This window comes from Tamandua tetradactyla, chromosome 14 (genome assembly GCF_023851605.1).
Source record: "Tamandua tetradactyla isolate mTamTet1 chromosome 14, mTamTet1.pri, whole genome shotgun sequence".
Lineage (NCBI taxonomy): Eukaryota > Metazoa > Chordata > Mammalia > Pilosa > Myrmecophagidae > Tamandua > Tamandua tetradactyla.
The window spans coordinates 66,204,390-66,219,388 of record NC_135340.1 but is presented as its reverse complement, the minus strand read 5'-3'; the positions used below and the strand labels follow the sequence as shown (position 1 = coordinate 66,219,388).

At 37.8% G+C, this 14,999-nt stretch overlaps 1 protein-coding gene across 3 annotated transcripts in view; it reads left to right on the top strand.

Moving 5' to 3' along the window:
* DMXL2 (Dmx like 2) overlaps positions 1-14,999 on the top strand; it is a 208,440-nt gene that overhangs the window by 164,471 nt on the left and 28,970 nt on the right. For all 3 annotated transcript variants that reach the window (XM_077127894.1, XM_077127893.1, XM_077127895.1), the window contains exon 29: positions 5,911-6,089. In XM_077127894.1, coding sequence (XP_076984009.1) covers positions 5,911-6,089 — 179 coding nt within the window. The remainder of the gene's footprint in view (positions 1-5,910; positions 6,090-14,999) is intronic.

Below are 14,999 nucleotides of genomic sequence, written 5' to 3'. Positions count from 1 at the left end.
TTTATCACAACCCCTCTCAAGCATACCATTCAATAGGATCAGTCACATCCACAGTGTTGCAGTACCCTCAACTCCATACATTACTGGAGCTTTCCCTTCACACAGAACAGAAACCCTACATTCATTTTGCATTAACTTCCATTCCCCTGCCCCTTCCTCTTGTAACCTGTAGTCTAATTTCTGTCTCTGTGAGTTTGCACATTTTCTGATATTTTCTTTGTGATTACCATGGGGCATAAGTTTAACATCCTACCTCTATGAAGATCTTGTTTGTTTTGATACCAGTTAAACTTCAATACCATACATAAACTACGCTCCTATAACCTTCCCCACCTCTCATCTTTATATAGTTCTTGTCACAAATTACATATTTATTCATTATGAGTCTAAAACCCTTGATTTATCATTACATCTTAAGTATTTACCTTTTAGAACTCGTAGGAAGTTAAAAGTGAAGTTACAAATAAAAAATGTAGTGGTTCTGGTATTTATATTTGCCCATGTCATTATCTTTACTGGAGATCTTTATTTCTTGATGTGACTTCAGTCAATTGTCTAGTGTCCTTTCCTTTCAACTTGCAAGACTCCCTTTAGCACTTCTTAGAGAACTGTTTCCTAGTGAAGTTCCCTAGAACACAAGCTTTTGTTTATCTGCAAATTTCTTAGTTCTTCCCTCATTTTTGAGAGATAGTTTTGCTGGATATAGAATTATTTGTTGGCAGTTTTTTCACTCTCAGTGCTTTAAATATGTCATCCCACTGCCTTCCTGCCACCCTAGTTTCTGATGAGAAATCAGTTTTATTGAGTTTCTCTTGTAGGTGACATGTTGCTTCTCTCTCACAGCTTTCAGAATTCCCTCCTAATCTTTGGCATTTGAAAGTTTGTTATAATATGTTGCAGTGTATATCTATTTAGGTTTGTTCTGTTTAGAGTTTGTTGAGCATCTTGGATGTGTATATTCGTGAATTTTGTTCAGTTTGGGAAGTTTTCATCCATTATTTCTTTGAATATTCTCTCTGCTTCTTTCTCTCTTTCTTTTTCTGGGTCTCACACAGTGCATATTTTGGTATGCCTTATGGTGTCCCACAGGTTCCTCAGGTTCTGTTTACTTTTTTTCATTCTGTTCTCTAGGCTGGATGATTTTTATTGTCTTATCTTCAAATTCACTGGTTCCTTCTTCTGCCAACTTCAATCTGCTGTTGAACCTTTCTAGGGAATTTTCAGTTTCTGTTGCTGTGGTCTTCAGCTATGTTTGATTCCTTTTCATAATTTGCATCTCTCTATTGATATTCTCTTTGCTGTTCATATGTTGTTTTCCTGATTTCCTTAAGCTCTTTGTCCATGTCTTTCTTTAGCTCTCTGAGCATATTTAGGACCATTTTTAAAAAGTCTTTTCCTGAAGTGTCCCAAGTTCGATCCTCCTCATTGATGGTTTCTAATGCTTTAATCTTCTCCTTTGCCTGGGCTATCAATTCCTCTTTCTTTTTATATTTTTTAATCTTTTGTTGAAACCTGGACATTTCAATATTCTATTGTGTTATTGCTGGATTTTAGACTCCGAAGTATCTATTCGTTAAGCTTTTTTCCACCTAGTATTTGATGGAGCTTTCCTTTAATGTCAGGAGCTAACAAAAAAGGAAATACTTTTCCCAATCTTTGCTAATTGACCTATGATGATACTCTCCTTCAGGGCTTATTTATGTAATTAATTTGGAGAATTGAACCAAGCCAAAGAATAGGGGCCTGCCTGATGCTTTCTGTGCATGTCTCTTGTTTTTGGCATGCCCATGGGGCTGTAGGAATTCTCCCATTTTCACAGATGCGAATGTCCTGTCTTCCCTAGGAAACTGTTCTCATGGTTCAGGCATTGCATAGTATTCCCTGTAACCAGCAATCCCTTGCCCCAAGCAGCCACTTGACTGTTCTCCCATTGTTCGGTAGGAGTGCTCAGCGACCCCCGCTCCTGCACATAGTGCAAGTTCTGGGACAGTGAGTTCCTCTGGCCACCACCAGACAGATTGGGTCAGATTTACATTCTTCTAGTATATGCAAGAGGGTTATTCTGCTCCCTCTGGAATGGAGACCAGGAATCCAAACTGAAATTGCAGGCTGGCTGTACCATGCTGGGGTGGGGGTGGGGCAGGGAGGGGCCGGCCAGAATACCAGATAATCTTACCACTTTTTCTTGACTTGGCGCTTGCCCTATTACTGTAATCCTTTAACCATTTTCTGGAGCTTTGAGAAAGACGTTTCTTCCAGTTCTTACTAGTTGTTAAAAGCTTCTTTGGATGGAGCTACCTTTGTTGGGGCCTCACATGGTTTCTTGGCTACATTTTCTGTTTTGTTTTTTTTCCTCCCCTTATGGACCAGAATATATTTTTCATCCTATTTTTTAATATCGTAGGATATGGGGAGAGTTCCGAGAAGATGGCCGAATAAGATAGGTTGAGTTCACCCCTGCTCCAAGGAACAGAGAAGGGAGGGAAAGGCGACTGAGATGGCAATTCCAGGGTGTAAGTGACCTGGGAGGGTCTTCTATACCACATAGGGAGGCCCTGATTGCAAAAGCTGAAGAACTGAGACACAGAGAACCAGAGACCGTCTGGATGGTACAAACAGCCTAACATGTCCCTTTCCAAACAGAGACCCGGAGCCCTCAGGTGTGCACAGACAGGGAGATGGGGACTAAGAAGCATTAGCATAGCATCCCAAGATTGTCCTATACCTGTGCTGTAGTGCATCACTGCACTGTTGTGCCCCACCCCACATCCTTCTCCACATCCATCCCACAAATACAAAGCTTTAGACTAATGAAGGAAATCAACTTCTAAAGTAACCCTATCAAGATATTTACATGTCTTGAAGACAACAGAAGATCACTCAGCATATCATGATGCAGACAGATATAGCCCAGTGTAATGACCAAATTAAAACACTGGAGGATACACAGACTTTGAAACAACTAATCAAAGGTGTTCATATAACTCTACTAAATAAAGTAAATGGGATGGTTGATGTAGTAGGATATGGTGAATTGTAAACTGATGTCACAGGAAAGATTTCCAGCTTGATGCTGAAACATTAATAATAATCTTAATTCATCCTTGGAAATTATCACATTATACATGAAGAATCAGGGACAGAAAGAATTTAAAACATGAGGAATCAGGGACAGAAAGAATTTAAATGATAACATTTCTAACTTGTGTCCTTACTGCCCAAGGTTGAATTAAATGAATAAATTCCTCTGTAAGTCAGAATAAGAGAAGTGATTTTACCAACTCCCATTGTTTCCACTCTCATTATATGTGAATGACTTTATCTTCCAACTTGGCTGTAGTCTACTTTAAACTTAAAAGTTTCTCCTTAAGCATTTTTTTCTATTCCTGATTTTTATATTTTATATTTGTGCTAATTCTATTCATCAAGTCATTCATGCTTAAAACCTTCTTGTTTACATTCATTCATTTACCACCTCCTATATGTCAGGCAGTGTTCTAAGCTTTGGGGATATGAAAGTGAACACAACAAATCCCTTATCCTCATGAAGTTTATATCTAGTGGAGGTAGACACACAATAAATATAATAACAAAATATTTCAACTGATAAGGACTATGATATAAATTGAGCAGGGTTATTGAAAAGGAAGTGAAGGGGGGATGGAACCATTTTACTTATGGTAGACAAGGCTTTATCTGATGAGATAGCATTTGAGCTGAGCCCTAGGGAAATCAGGAATGATGCCATGCACATATCTGGCCCAGAGCATTCTAGAAAGATGAAGGAATGAGTACAAAGACCCTGGGCTGAGACTTGAGTTTGGCATTACCAGGAACCACAAGGAGGTCAAAATGGCCATCATGAGCAGGAGAGTGTGGTAAAAGATGAGGTTAGAGAAGTAGCTAGGGTCAAATTCATTTAGTGTCTCATGGGTCTTGGTAAAGACTTCAGATGTTCTAAAGAAAGATAGGAAACTACTGGAAGGTTTTAAGCATAGGAGTGACATAATCTGATTTATCTTTTCAAAAACCTCTCTAGTTGCTGTATGGAGAATAGATTGTGTAAAGAGACTAAAAATATGGAGACCAGGTGAGAGCCTATTACAGTAATCCACTTAAAAGATAATAATAGTTTACCATCAATAGATAAATGGATAAAACAAAATGTGTTATCCATACAGTGGAATATTACTCAGCCATAAAAAATAATGAAGTACTGATATATGCTGCAGTGTGAATGAACCTCAGAAGCATTATGCTGAGTGAAAGAATCCAGACACCAAAGGTCACTTCTTGTATGATTCATTTATATAAAATTTCTGGGATAGATTAATCCATAAAAACAGAAAACAAATTGGTGGTTGCCAGGCCTGAGGTAAGGGGAAAATGGGGAATGACTGCTTAATGAATACAGGGTTTCATTTAGGGTAATGAAAATGTTTTGAAACTGGATAGTGGTAGTGGTTACACAACATTGTGAATGCACTGAACGCTACTTAATTGTACACTTAAAAATAGTAATTTTATGTTATATAAATTTTACCTCAATAAAAAAAAATGATGGTTTAGGCTGGGGTGGTATTCATGGACGGAATGAAAAGTGACCATATTGTACATATAATTTGAGGGTACAACTGATGGGATTTGCTGATGAGTTGTGTATAGGGTATGAGAAAAGGAGAACAATCAAAATAGAATCATCATTGTCTGTGATGGAGAAATTTAGGAGAGGAGCAGATTGACTTCTACTTTCTGGTCTTCCCATTAGTTCCTGAATCTTTTAAATATTTCCTTTGTTAATCTGTTTTAGTTTCCTAGACTGCTCCAAGCAGATAAAATGGGTCAGCTTAAACAATGTGAATTTATTAGCTTACCATTTGAAGCCAGGAAAATGTCTAAATCAAGGAATCAAGGCAATTCTTTCTTCCCAAAGACTGGCTGCTGGGCCTTGGCTCTTCTGCTACATGGCAAGGCACATGGTGGCATCTGCTGGTCTCTCCCTTCTCTTCTGGGTTCTGTTTCAGCTTCTTGCTTCCTGTGGCTTCTCTTTATCTCTTTATTCATTCTGTTTATAAAGGACTCCAGTAAATGGCTTAAGACCCATCCTAAATGAGGTGTATTAAACCTTAACAGAAGTAGCCTCATCAAAAGGTCCTACTTAACATGGGTTTACACCCTCAGGAATGGATTAGATTTAAGAACATGTTTTGGGGGTACATGCAGCTCCAGACCACCACAGCATCCTTCATATCTAAGCCCTTCTCTCAGTTTTTATCACCACCATCTAGTTTAGGCCCTTTTCTAATTCATCAAGCCATATTTCATCATCTGACTAGCCCAGGAAGGTTTAATGAGAAGTGCTCATTGGATAAACTCCTACCTTCTTATCATCTGCCTGACATTAGACTGTGTCATCATTGTTATTACCCTCCCTGATTCCTGTCTAGTCAAAGTAGTTTATGCTACACTTAAACACAACATCCTTTTGTCACTTGTTTCTGTTTTCCCTTCCCCTTTACCTGTGGAGCATCTGCACTTCCTTTAAGGCATTCTTTACATCTTCCATATTCCATGAATCTTTCTTGAATAACATAAATAAATAATCATGCCCTTTAATACTTATTGAATATACCATTTATTTAATACATTGAATGTAGAATGACTAATTTTTTTTTTTTCTGAATAGCACATAGGCTGCTTCAAGGCAGTATATCCTTTTCTGCTCTATCCCATCTGCATCTCTGCCACAGCTGCTGGTAAACTGATAACGTAATTAGATAAGTTTAGAAACACAGATGTAAGTAATTTGGTCTAGACTGAAAATGGCAAGAGTAGGATGATAAGAAAGTTAACTGTTTGTATTAGTAATGGAAAATAAATGATGATTTTTTTTTCCCTGTCTTTGTTCAGCACCTCCTGTTCCTTCTGAAGATATAGATAAACACCGTAGACGATTTAACATGCGAATGCTGGTTCCCGGAAGGCCTGTAAAAGATGCTACTCCTCCACCAGTGCCTGCAGAAAGACCATCATACAAAGAAAAATTTATTCCTCCCGAACTTAGTATGTGGGATTATTTTGTTGCAAAGGTAAGGGGTTAGAGGAATACAAGCTTTAATTTAAGTGTGTCTGTTTTATAACTCGTGTATTTGGGGCAGTTTCTGGATTGAATCACCATAGTTAAGACATTTAATCTCTCAAATTAAAAAACTGAATAATCTCTTAGTAAATGCAGGATCATAAGATTCTGGATAATGGGTGAGACAAATTAAAGTCATATGGGACATAAATAAACCAGAGGTCAGTTTATTCACCTATAATCAGAGTCATCCTTTTCTAGTGACTGGAATACTTCTACCTACCACCTAGGCACCTCTCTTCTGATTGTTAGAGGATTGCTTGATCTACTTGGAATTTGAAGAAAAAGGGATGGATGGTCATTTTGGGGTTTTGTCAGACCACAGTGAGACCTCATGACAAATCTCTCTTTCCTCAAAGCAGAGAGATGTAACCTGAATACTCATGGTGACTAGATACATTATAGTCTTATTTTGTACCATGTTGGGTACCTGCTAATATCTGCTTTTCTGTAATTTACTTTTTTGAGCCCATCAACCTCCTTCTCTTGATAGGTTTCCCTCTTTTGTATGTATGAACACTATTGTCACATTCCTGTGCATATGAGTAAAGGAATACATCTCCCATCATGCCTGGTCCCCATTTCGTAATTTTCATTCAATCTCACAGTTCTTGAGGCACTGATCCCACTGTATTTTTTCTTTTTCTTTTTTTCTTTTTTTATGATCTCACTGTATTTTGACAGCCTAAGGTGATTCTTAAAAAAAGTCTTTCAAAGTAAGTTTTGAAAATTTGTTTTCATTATCTGAAAACTTTGCTTATGTTAGTGGGTCTCAGAGTGTGGTCCTGAACCTAAAAGCATCAGTATCACCTGGAAACTAGTGAGTAATGCAAATTCTTGTGTCCCACCTCAGATCTACTGAATCTGGGAGTGGGGACCAACAATTGGTGTTTTAACAAGACCTCCAAGTGATTCTAATATATGCTCAAGTTTGAGAACAGCTGCCTTAGGCATATTTTGAGTGCACATTTCCAGGTATACTCTATCAGGATTCCAGTTTATTCTTCCAGGATAACTCTGGCTTTTCTTGAGACACTTGATAGAGTGCATTTAATTTTATTTAGATATGTTCCTTGAGGGGTCATGGAAGATACTTTGGAGGTTTCTCTTTGTATTTAGCCATTTAACCAGGGAGTAAATGAAGTACTCTGAAAAATATATGGGCATTTATTTCCTCCTACCTTATGTTTCTAATTTGAAAAGTTTCTTTGACATTAATGAAATCCCATTGCATTATTAATGTGAATACAGCAACACTAAGATTTATAAATGGTAATGTGCCAACTTAATTTTCTTTTGTTTTTAAAAATGTTTCCCCTGATTAATATAGTTTAGAAAATCTGGAAAATGCAAAAAAGTATGAAGAAGGATAACAGTATATAATTGGGATCTTACATAGTTTAATATCTTGCCTTCTTCAGTTAACATTAAAGATAAGCAGTTCCCCATACCATTAAAACATACAGAGAGTCTTCCAGGGAAGATGGCAGAGTTGGGAGTTCTAGTCCTTCCATAAAAATAACTATTAAACAGACAGGAACTGTCCAAAACAACTATTTTGAAATTCTAGAGGTCAGGAATATACTGTACAGCATCCAGGGAATTGTAGGAGGAAGAAACTGATAAATTATGGTAAGAAACTATAAATTGCTTTCTCTACACTGTGGCTGTCAGTTCTCATCCCCCACCCATGTGGCAGGCTCCATGGGGTCCAGTCCCTGCCTAGCTTGTGGTGTCAGAAAAAGAACATAAAAATCCTCTTCCCCCAAAACAGGAATGAACATGGCTGATTGCTGATCTAGGCTTTTGATTGGCAAATTCAGATTACTGGGTTCCACCTCTGAGGGCAGCTGTTGTTTCAACCTGCCAACAAAGATGGGTGGCAGCCACTGTTTGAACTCCACCGCAACAAGGGCAGAGATAGCCATTATTTCAATGCTCCCAAGACAGGGTAAGGTTGTGGAGATACAGAAATGCAGTGCTTCCCCAGGGCTGAAGGGGACAATTAGCAGAAGGGCTGCATTTGCTGGGCAGGCCAGGAAAGCTCAGCTTTAGAGAGCCATCAGAGATTTGGGCACCCTTCCTGATCCCCTCATCAGGTACTTTGGAGCTGGACTGTGCCACCTTCATGGTTCCCTGGCCCTGTTTTGGTTGGGAAAAACCAATTAGGAAACCCTGTCTGAGGGGGTACCGTCCTACCAGAATTTGCCTTCCAGGAAAAAGCAGTATGAGACAACAAAAGGAGTATAACAAACTATAGAGGCAGGCAGTCTGGGGGACAAAGGCCTGCCAACTTCATGTACCTGGGAAAGGGAGCTCTGTCTACTGTGAAGCAGAGGAGACAACCGAACTCCTGCAAATAGGGGAATTTCAAAACGGCTAACAAGCAAAAGCCCGGACAAGGCAGAGGCCCAGAAAGACAGGGAAAGCCCTGCACAGTGCATTCGCCTTGGGCAGACCTTCCTGATAGAAGAGATGAAGCGCTAGTAAAATCTCTGTCTTATTACCAGCTAATTACAAAACCATGAAACAGACATGCCAGGAGGAAAATGCCAGAGTGAACATTTTAAAATATTTAAATGAGCAGTTTGCTTTCAACTTCTGTGTGAGATTAAAGCAAGAAATGTTTATTTGGTACAAAACATATTATAACTAGTGCCATTTCCTAATTTAACTTAGATGGACAGTTTAATTGAACACCATTAGTACATGGAACCTTGAATAGGACATGAGATTTTGTTGCTTTGTCCAGGTTAATATGATGCCCCAATAAATCCCAGAGTGATTTGAACAGTGAATAAAGAGATATTTGCAGGTTCCCCTTGGGGGAATGGGGACAAAGGGGGAAATTTTCCACTTCCCCATTTGGAGAATTCCTGATATTCTTGCAAGCAGTGGGAACAACCAAATCAGTAGGCCAAGCCCTCAGTCTTGGGGTTTGCCCCTATGAAACTTATCCCAGCAAAGGATAGGGTAAGTCTACTTAAAATTAGGATGAGTCACCCCCAAAGAACCTCTTTTGTTGCTCAAATGTGGCCTCTCTCTCTCTCAGCTGACACAGTAAGTGAACTCACTGTCCTTCCCACCTCTATGTGGGACATGATTCCCAGGGGTGTTAACCTCCCTGGCAATGTGGGACAGAATCCTAGAATGAACTGGGATTCAGCATCAAGGGATTGAGAAAATCTTCTCAACTTTCAAAAAGGGAAAGAGAGAAATGAGACAAAATAAAGTGTCAGTGGCTGAGAGATTTCAGAGCTGAAAGGTTATCCTGGATGCTATTCTTATTCATTATATAAATACCCCTTTTTAGTTTATGGTGTATTAGAATGGCTAGAGAGAAGTACCTGAAACTGTAGAGCTGTGTTCCAGTAGCCATGTTTCTTGGAAATGATTGTATAATGATAAAGCTTTCACACTGTGACTGTGTGATTGTGAAAACCTTGTATCTGATGCTCCTTTTATCTAGGGTATGGACAGATGAGTAAAACATATGGATAAGAAATAAACAATAGGGGGAACAAAGATTATGATAAATTGAATAGATTGAAATATTAGTGGTCACTAAGAGGGAGGGGTAAGGGATATGCCATGTATGATTTTTTTCTTTTTTCTTTCCTTTGCTGGAGAGGTGCAAATGTTCTAAAAATGATCGTGGTGATGAATACACAACTATGTGATGATATTGTGAGCCACTGATTGTAACCATGTCAAGAATGTATGTCAAGAATGTCTATATATTGTTTGTTGATAAAAAAAAAAAAGATAAAGGCATCAGCACCAGCAAAAAAAAAAGAGCAGTTTGCAACAAAAGAGTACAAGTCAAAGAAACAGGAAATGACGGCCCACCCAAAGGAAGAAGACAAAAATACAGAAAACACCAATGAAAAAAATGAGACAGTGAACATACCAAACAAAGCCTTTAAAGTAAAATGATCTTAAAAATGCTCAAGGAGATGAAGGAAAATACAGAGAAAAGTTAAAAGATATCAGGAAAATAATGAACGAGAAACTTAGGAAAGAAAAATTTTAAAAAGGAACCAACTACAGAACTACAGGAGTTGAGGACCACAATAACTGGAATTAAAAATACCCGGGAGGACCAATCTTGCTTAAACTTTTCCAAAAAATTGAGGAAAAAAGAACACTACCTAACTCATTTTATGAAGCTAACATCAATTTAATACCAAAACTGGGTAAAGATGCTATTAGAAAGGAAAACTACAAACCAAGCTCCCTAACGAACATAGATGCAAAAATTCTCAACAAAATACTAGCAAATCGAATCCAACATTAAAAGAATTATACACCATGACCAAGTGAGGTTTCTACTAGGAATACAGGGATGGTTCAACACAAGAAAATCAATTAATAAAATACAGATGTTAATAAAATGAAAGGGAGAAATAACATGATCATTTTGCTTAATGCTGAAAAGCATCTGAGAAAATTCAGCATCCTTTTCTTGTAAAAACACTCCAAAAGATAGGAATCAAAGGTAACTTTCTCAATATGATAAGGGAAATATATGAAAAGCTGATAGATAGTATTGGACTCAATGGAAAGAGACTGAAAGCCTTCCCCCTAAGATCAGGTACAAGACAAAGATGGACACTGTCACCATTATTATTCAACATTGTGCTGGAAGTTCTAGCTAGAACAGTCAGGCAGGACAAAGAAATAAAAAGCATCCAAATTGGAAACAAAGTAAAACTCTCATTATTTGCGGATGATATGATTCTATACTTGGAAGATCCTGAGAAATCTACAGCAAAGCTACTTGAGCTAATAAACAGCAAGGTGGTGGGATATAAAATTAATGTGCAGAAATCAGTAACATTTCTATACACAAGCAATGACCTAGCAGAGGAGTCAGTTAAGGAAAAAATTCCATTCAAAATAGCAACTAAAAGAATCAAATACTTAGGAATGAACTTCGCTAGGGATGTAAAGGACTTGTACACAGAAAACTACTTAACATTGCTAAAAGAAATCAAAGGAGATTTAAATAGATGGAGAGATATTCCCTGCTCATGTATAGGAAGGCTAAATATAGTTAAGATGTCAATTCTCCCCAAATTGATCAGATTCAACACAGTTCCAGTCAAAATTCCAACAACCTACTTGGAAGATTTGGAAAAGCTAACTACCAAATTCATCTAGAAGGAAAAGAGACCCTGAAATACTAAAAACATCCTAAAAAAGGAGAATGAACTAGGAGGATTAACATTCACTGACTTTAAAACCTATTATAAAGCCACAGTGGTCAAAACAGCATGGTACTGGCACAAAGACAGAAGCATTGACCAGTGGAATCAAATTGAGAGTGCAGAAATTGACCACCAAATCTATGGTCAACTGATTTTTGACAAGGCTCCCAAATCCTCTGAACTGGGACAAAATAGTCTTTGCAATAATTGGGTGTGGAAGAATTGGATATCAATAGAGAAGAGAATCAAAGAAGACCCCTATCTTACACCCTACACAAAAATTAACTCGAAGTGGATCAAACACCTACGTATAAGAACTAGCACAATAAAGCTTCTGGAAGAAAATGTAGAGAAACATCTTCAAGACCTAGTAATAGGAGGTAACTTCCTAAACTTTACACCCAAAGCACAAGCAACAAAAGAAAAAAATAGATAAATGGGAACTCATCAAAATCAAATGCTCCTGCACCTCAAAAGACTTTGTCAGAAAATAGATGGTAATTACTATTTTTAAATTTCAACTTATGTGTGAGATGAAAGCAAAAAATGTTTATTTGGTACAAAATTTATATTTTGACTAGTGCATTTCCTAATATGACTTATATAGACAGCTTAATTGAACACCATAAGTACATGAAACCTTGAATAGGACATGAGATTTTGTGGGTTTGTCCAGAGTGATGCCCTGATAAATCCCAGAGTGATTTGAACAGTGAATAAAAAAGTATTTGCAAATGGTGAGAAAGGGGGAAAATTCAACTTCCCCAAGTTGAATTCTTGATATTCTCAGGGCAGTGTGGACAACCAAAGCTATAGGTTGAGCCCCCAGTCTTCGGATTTGTTCATATGAAACTTTAACCAAAGGATAGGTCAAGCCTACTTAAAATTAGGCCTAAGAGTCACCCCCAAGAGAACCTTTTTTGTTGCTCAGATGTGGCCTCTCTCTCCAGCCAACACAACAAGCAAACTTACTACCCTCCCCCTATCTACGTGGAACATGACTCCCAGGGTGTGGACCTTCCTGGCAACGTCGGACAGAAATCCTAGAATGAGCTGAGACTCAGCATCAAGGGATTGAGAAAACCCCTAGAATGAGCAGAGAATCAGCATCAAGGGATTGAGAAAACCTTCTTGACCAAAAGGGGGAAGAGTGAAATGAGACAAAATAATGTATCAGTGGCTGAGAGATTCCAATAAGAGTCAAGAGGTTATCCTGGAGGTTATTCTTACTCATTAAGTAGATATCACCTTGTTAGTCAAGATGTAATGGAGAGGCTGGAGGGAACTTCCTGAAAATGTAGAGCTGTGTTCCAGTAGCCATATTTCTTGAAGATGATTATATAATGATATAGCTTTTACAATGTAACTGTGTGATTGTGAAAACCTTGTGTCTGATACTCCTTTTATCTACCTTATCAACAGACGAGTAAAACATGTGGAATAAAAATGAATAATAGGGGGAACAAATGTTAAAACAGATTTAGATTGAAATGCTAGTGATCAATGAAAGGGAGGGGTAAGAGATATGGTATGTATGAATTTTTTTCTGTTTTCTTTTTATTTTTCTGTATAGATGCAAATGTTCCAAGAAATGATCATGATGATGAATATGCAACTATGTGATGATATTGTGAATTACTGATTATATATGTAGAATGGAATGATCAAAAGTTAAGAATGTTTGCGTTTGTTTGGTGTTTTTTAGTATTTAAAAAAAATTAAAAAAAAATACTTTGTCAGAAAGGTGAAGAAGCAGCCAACTCAATGAGAGAAAATATTTGGACATCACATATCAGACAAAGGTTTGATTTCCTGTATATACAAAGAAATCATACAACTCAACAACAAAAGAACAAACAAACCACTTATAAAATGGCCTAACGATATGAATGGCATTTTTCTGAAGAGCAAATACAAATGGCTCAAAAGCACGTGAAGAGATGCTCATTTTCACTGGCTATAAGGGAAATGCAGATCAAGACTACAGTGATACCACCTCACACCTATAAGAACGGCTGCTATTAAACAATAGGAAACTATAAATGTTGGAGAAGATGTGGAGAAACTGGGACACTTATGCACTGCTGGTGGGAATGTACAATGGTTCAGCCACTATGAAAGAGTGTTTGGTGGTTCCTTAGGAAACTAAATATCAAGCTGCCCTATGACCCAGCAATAGCATTGCTTGGTATATACCTAGAAGAGCTGAAAGCAACGATACAGACAGATATGTGCACACCGATTTTCATAGCAGCATTATTCACAATTGCCAAAAGGTGGAAACAAACCAAATGCCCATCAACAGACCAAATGCCCATCAACAGACGAGTAGATCAACAAAATGTGGTATATACATACTATGGAATATTATGCAGCAGTAAGGCAAAATGATGTCCTGAAGCACATGACAAGTTGGATGAGCCTTGAGGATAGCAGGCTGAGCAAAAATAGCCAGACACAAAAAGACAGATACTGTATGATTCCACTTTTATGACTAGCATAGAGGTATAATCAGAGGCTTATAATACAGAATACAGGGGACTTAGAGATACATAGAAACTAGAGATGGGTGAACCACTAGCTAATGATGTTGAATAGATAGGAGCGAGGGTGATTTTCTAGTGGGTCTAGAAATAATATTACCATATTGAAGATGAACAAGATTGAAAAGGGTTGTACAGACCTACGTGTCCCACTGACTCATACTAGAAATATAAATCAGTTCTTGTAAGAATTACTTCAAAGATATGATTCTTGTATAGAGTGTTTAAGTCCAGAGTACAGAGGGAAAACTGCTATTGCATGCTATGAGCTATATTCAAAAGGAAACCATCAGCACTACCACAGCAACAGCAGAGGTAAATAATGGGGTGAGGGACAAGAGTTAAAAGGAGGTCTAGATTTTCTATTTGGTGAAGGTGTGTTTATTGGTTTTGCTGTCTCTTGGAAACAATAAAATTATCTAAAATTGAGACTGTTGATGGACTGTGGATTTTGGGCCCTCTACCTGATACCCAGTGAAAACAGGTGGCTGAAGGATGCACTGATGGAGAAGTAGAATGGTGAACACTTATGAACAAAGGCTGTGCTGCTACAAAAAGGTACAATGTCGTGAGGCATACAACAATGTGAATGAGTATGTGGGACATTTGGTGAGACAAAATAAGCCAGAAACAAAAGAACTACAATGGTATGGTCACCTTTACAAAATGCTTATAAGAAAACAGGGACCTAGATTGTAAGCTTTTAGAGCAGACACATTAAGTCCGGAGTGGTAATTATTATTTCTGGATTTTGAGAGGCTGTTATATATATATAACCTGATATTTAGAGATAAGAATGAAGCTGAACAGGTTGGGGTTAAAGTAATTCAAAACATAGGGGAAAGGAAGACAGTGTCTATTTTAGAACCACACATACTCTTTGAGACCAATGGAAGAAAGATTTATTTGATCTAGAACTGAAATTTTCTGTAGTGCATGATCTAATTCAGCCTATATGTTTAGCTCATTTTAACAACCAAAACACAGAAAGCACAGAGAGAAAGAGGTCCTTTAATCCTGTATAGATTATTGTAATGTCTGGAAACATCCTAGAGTGTATTAACCAGATAATCAAAAAGTTTTGGCTGAGTCCCCTGAGGGAAGGGA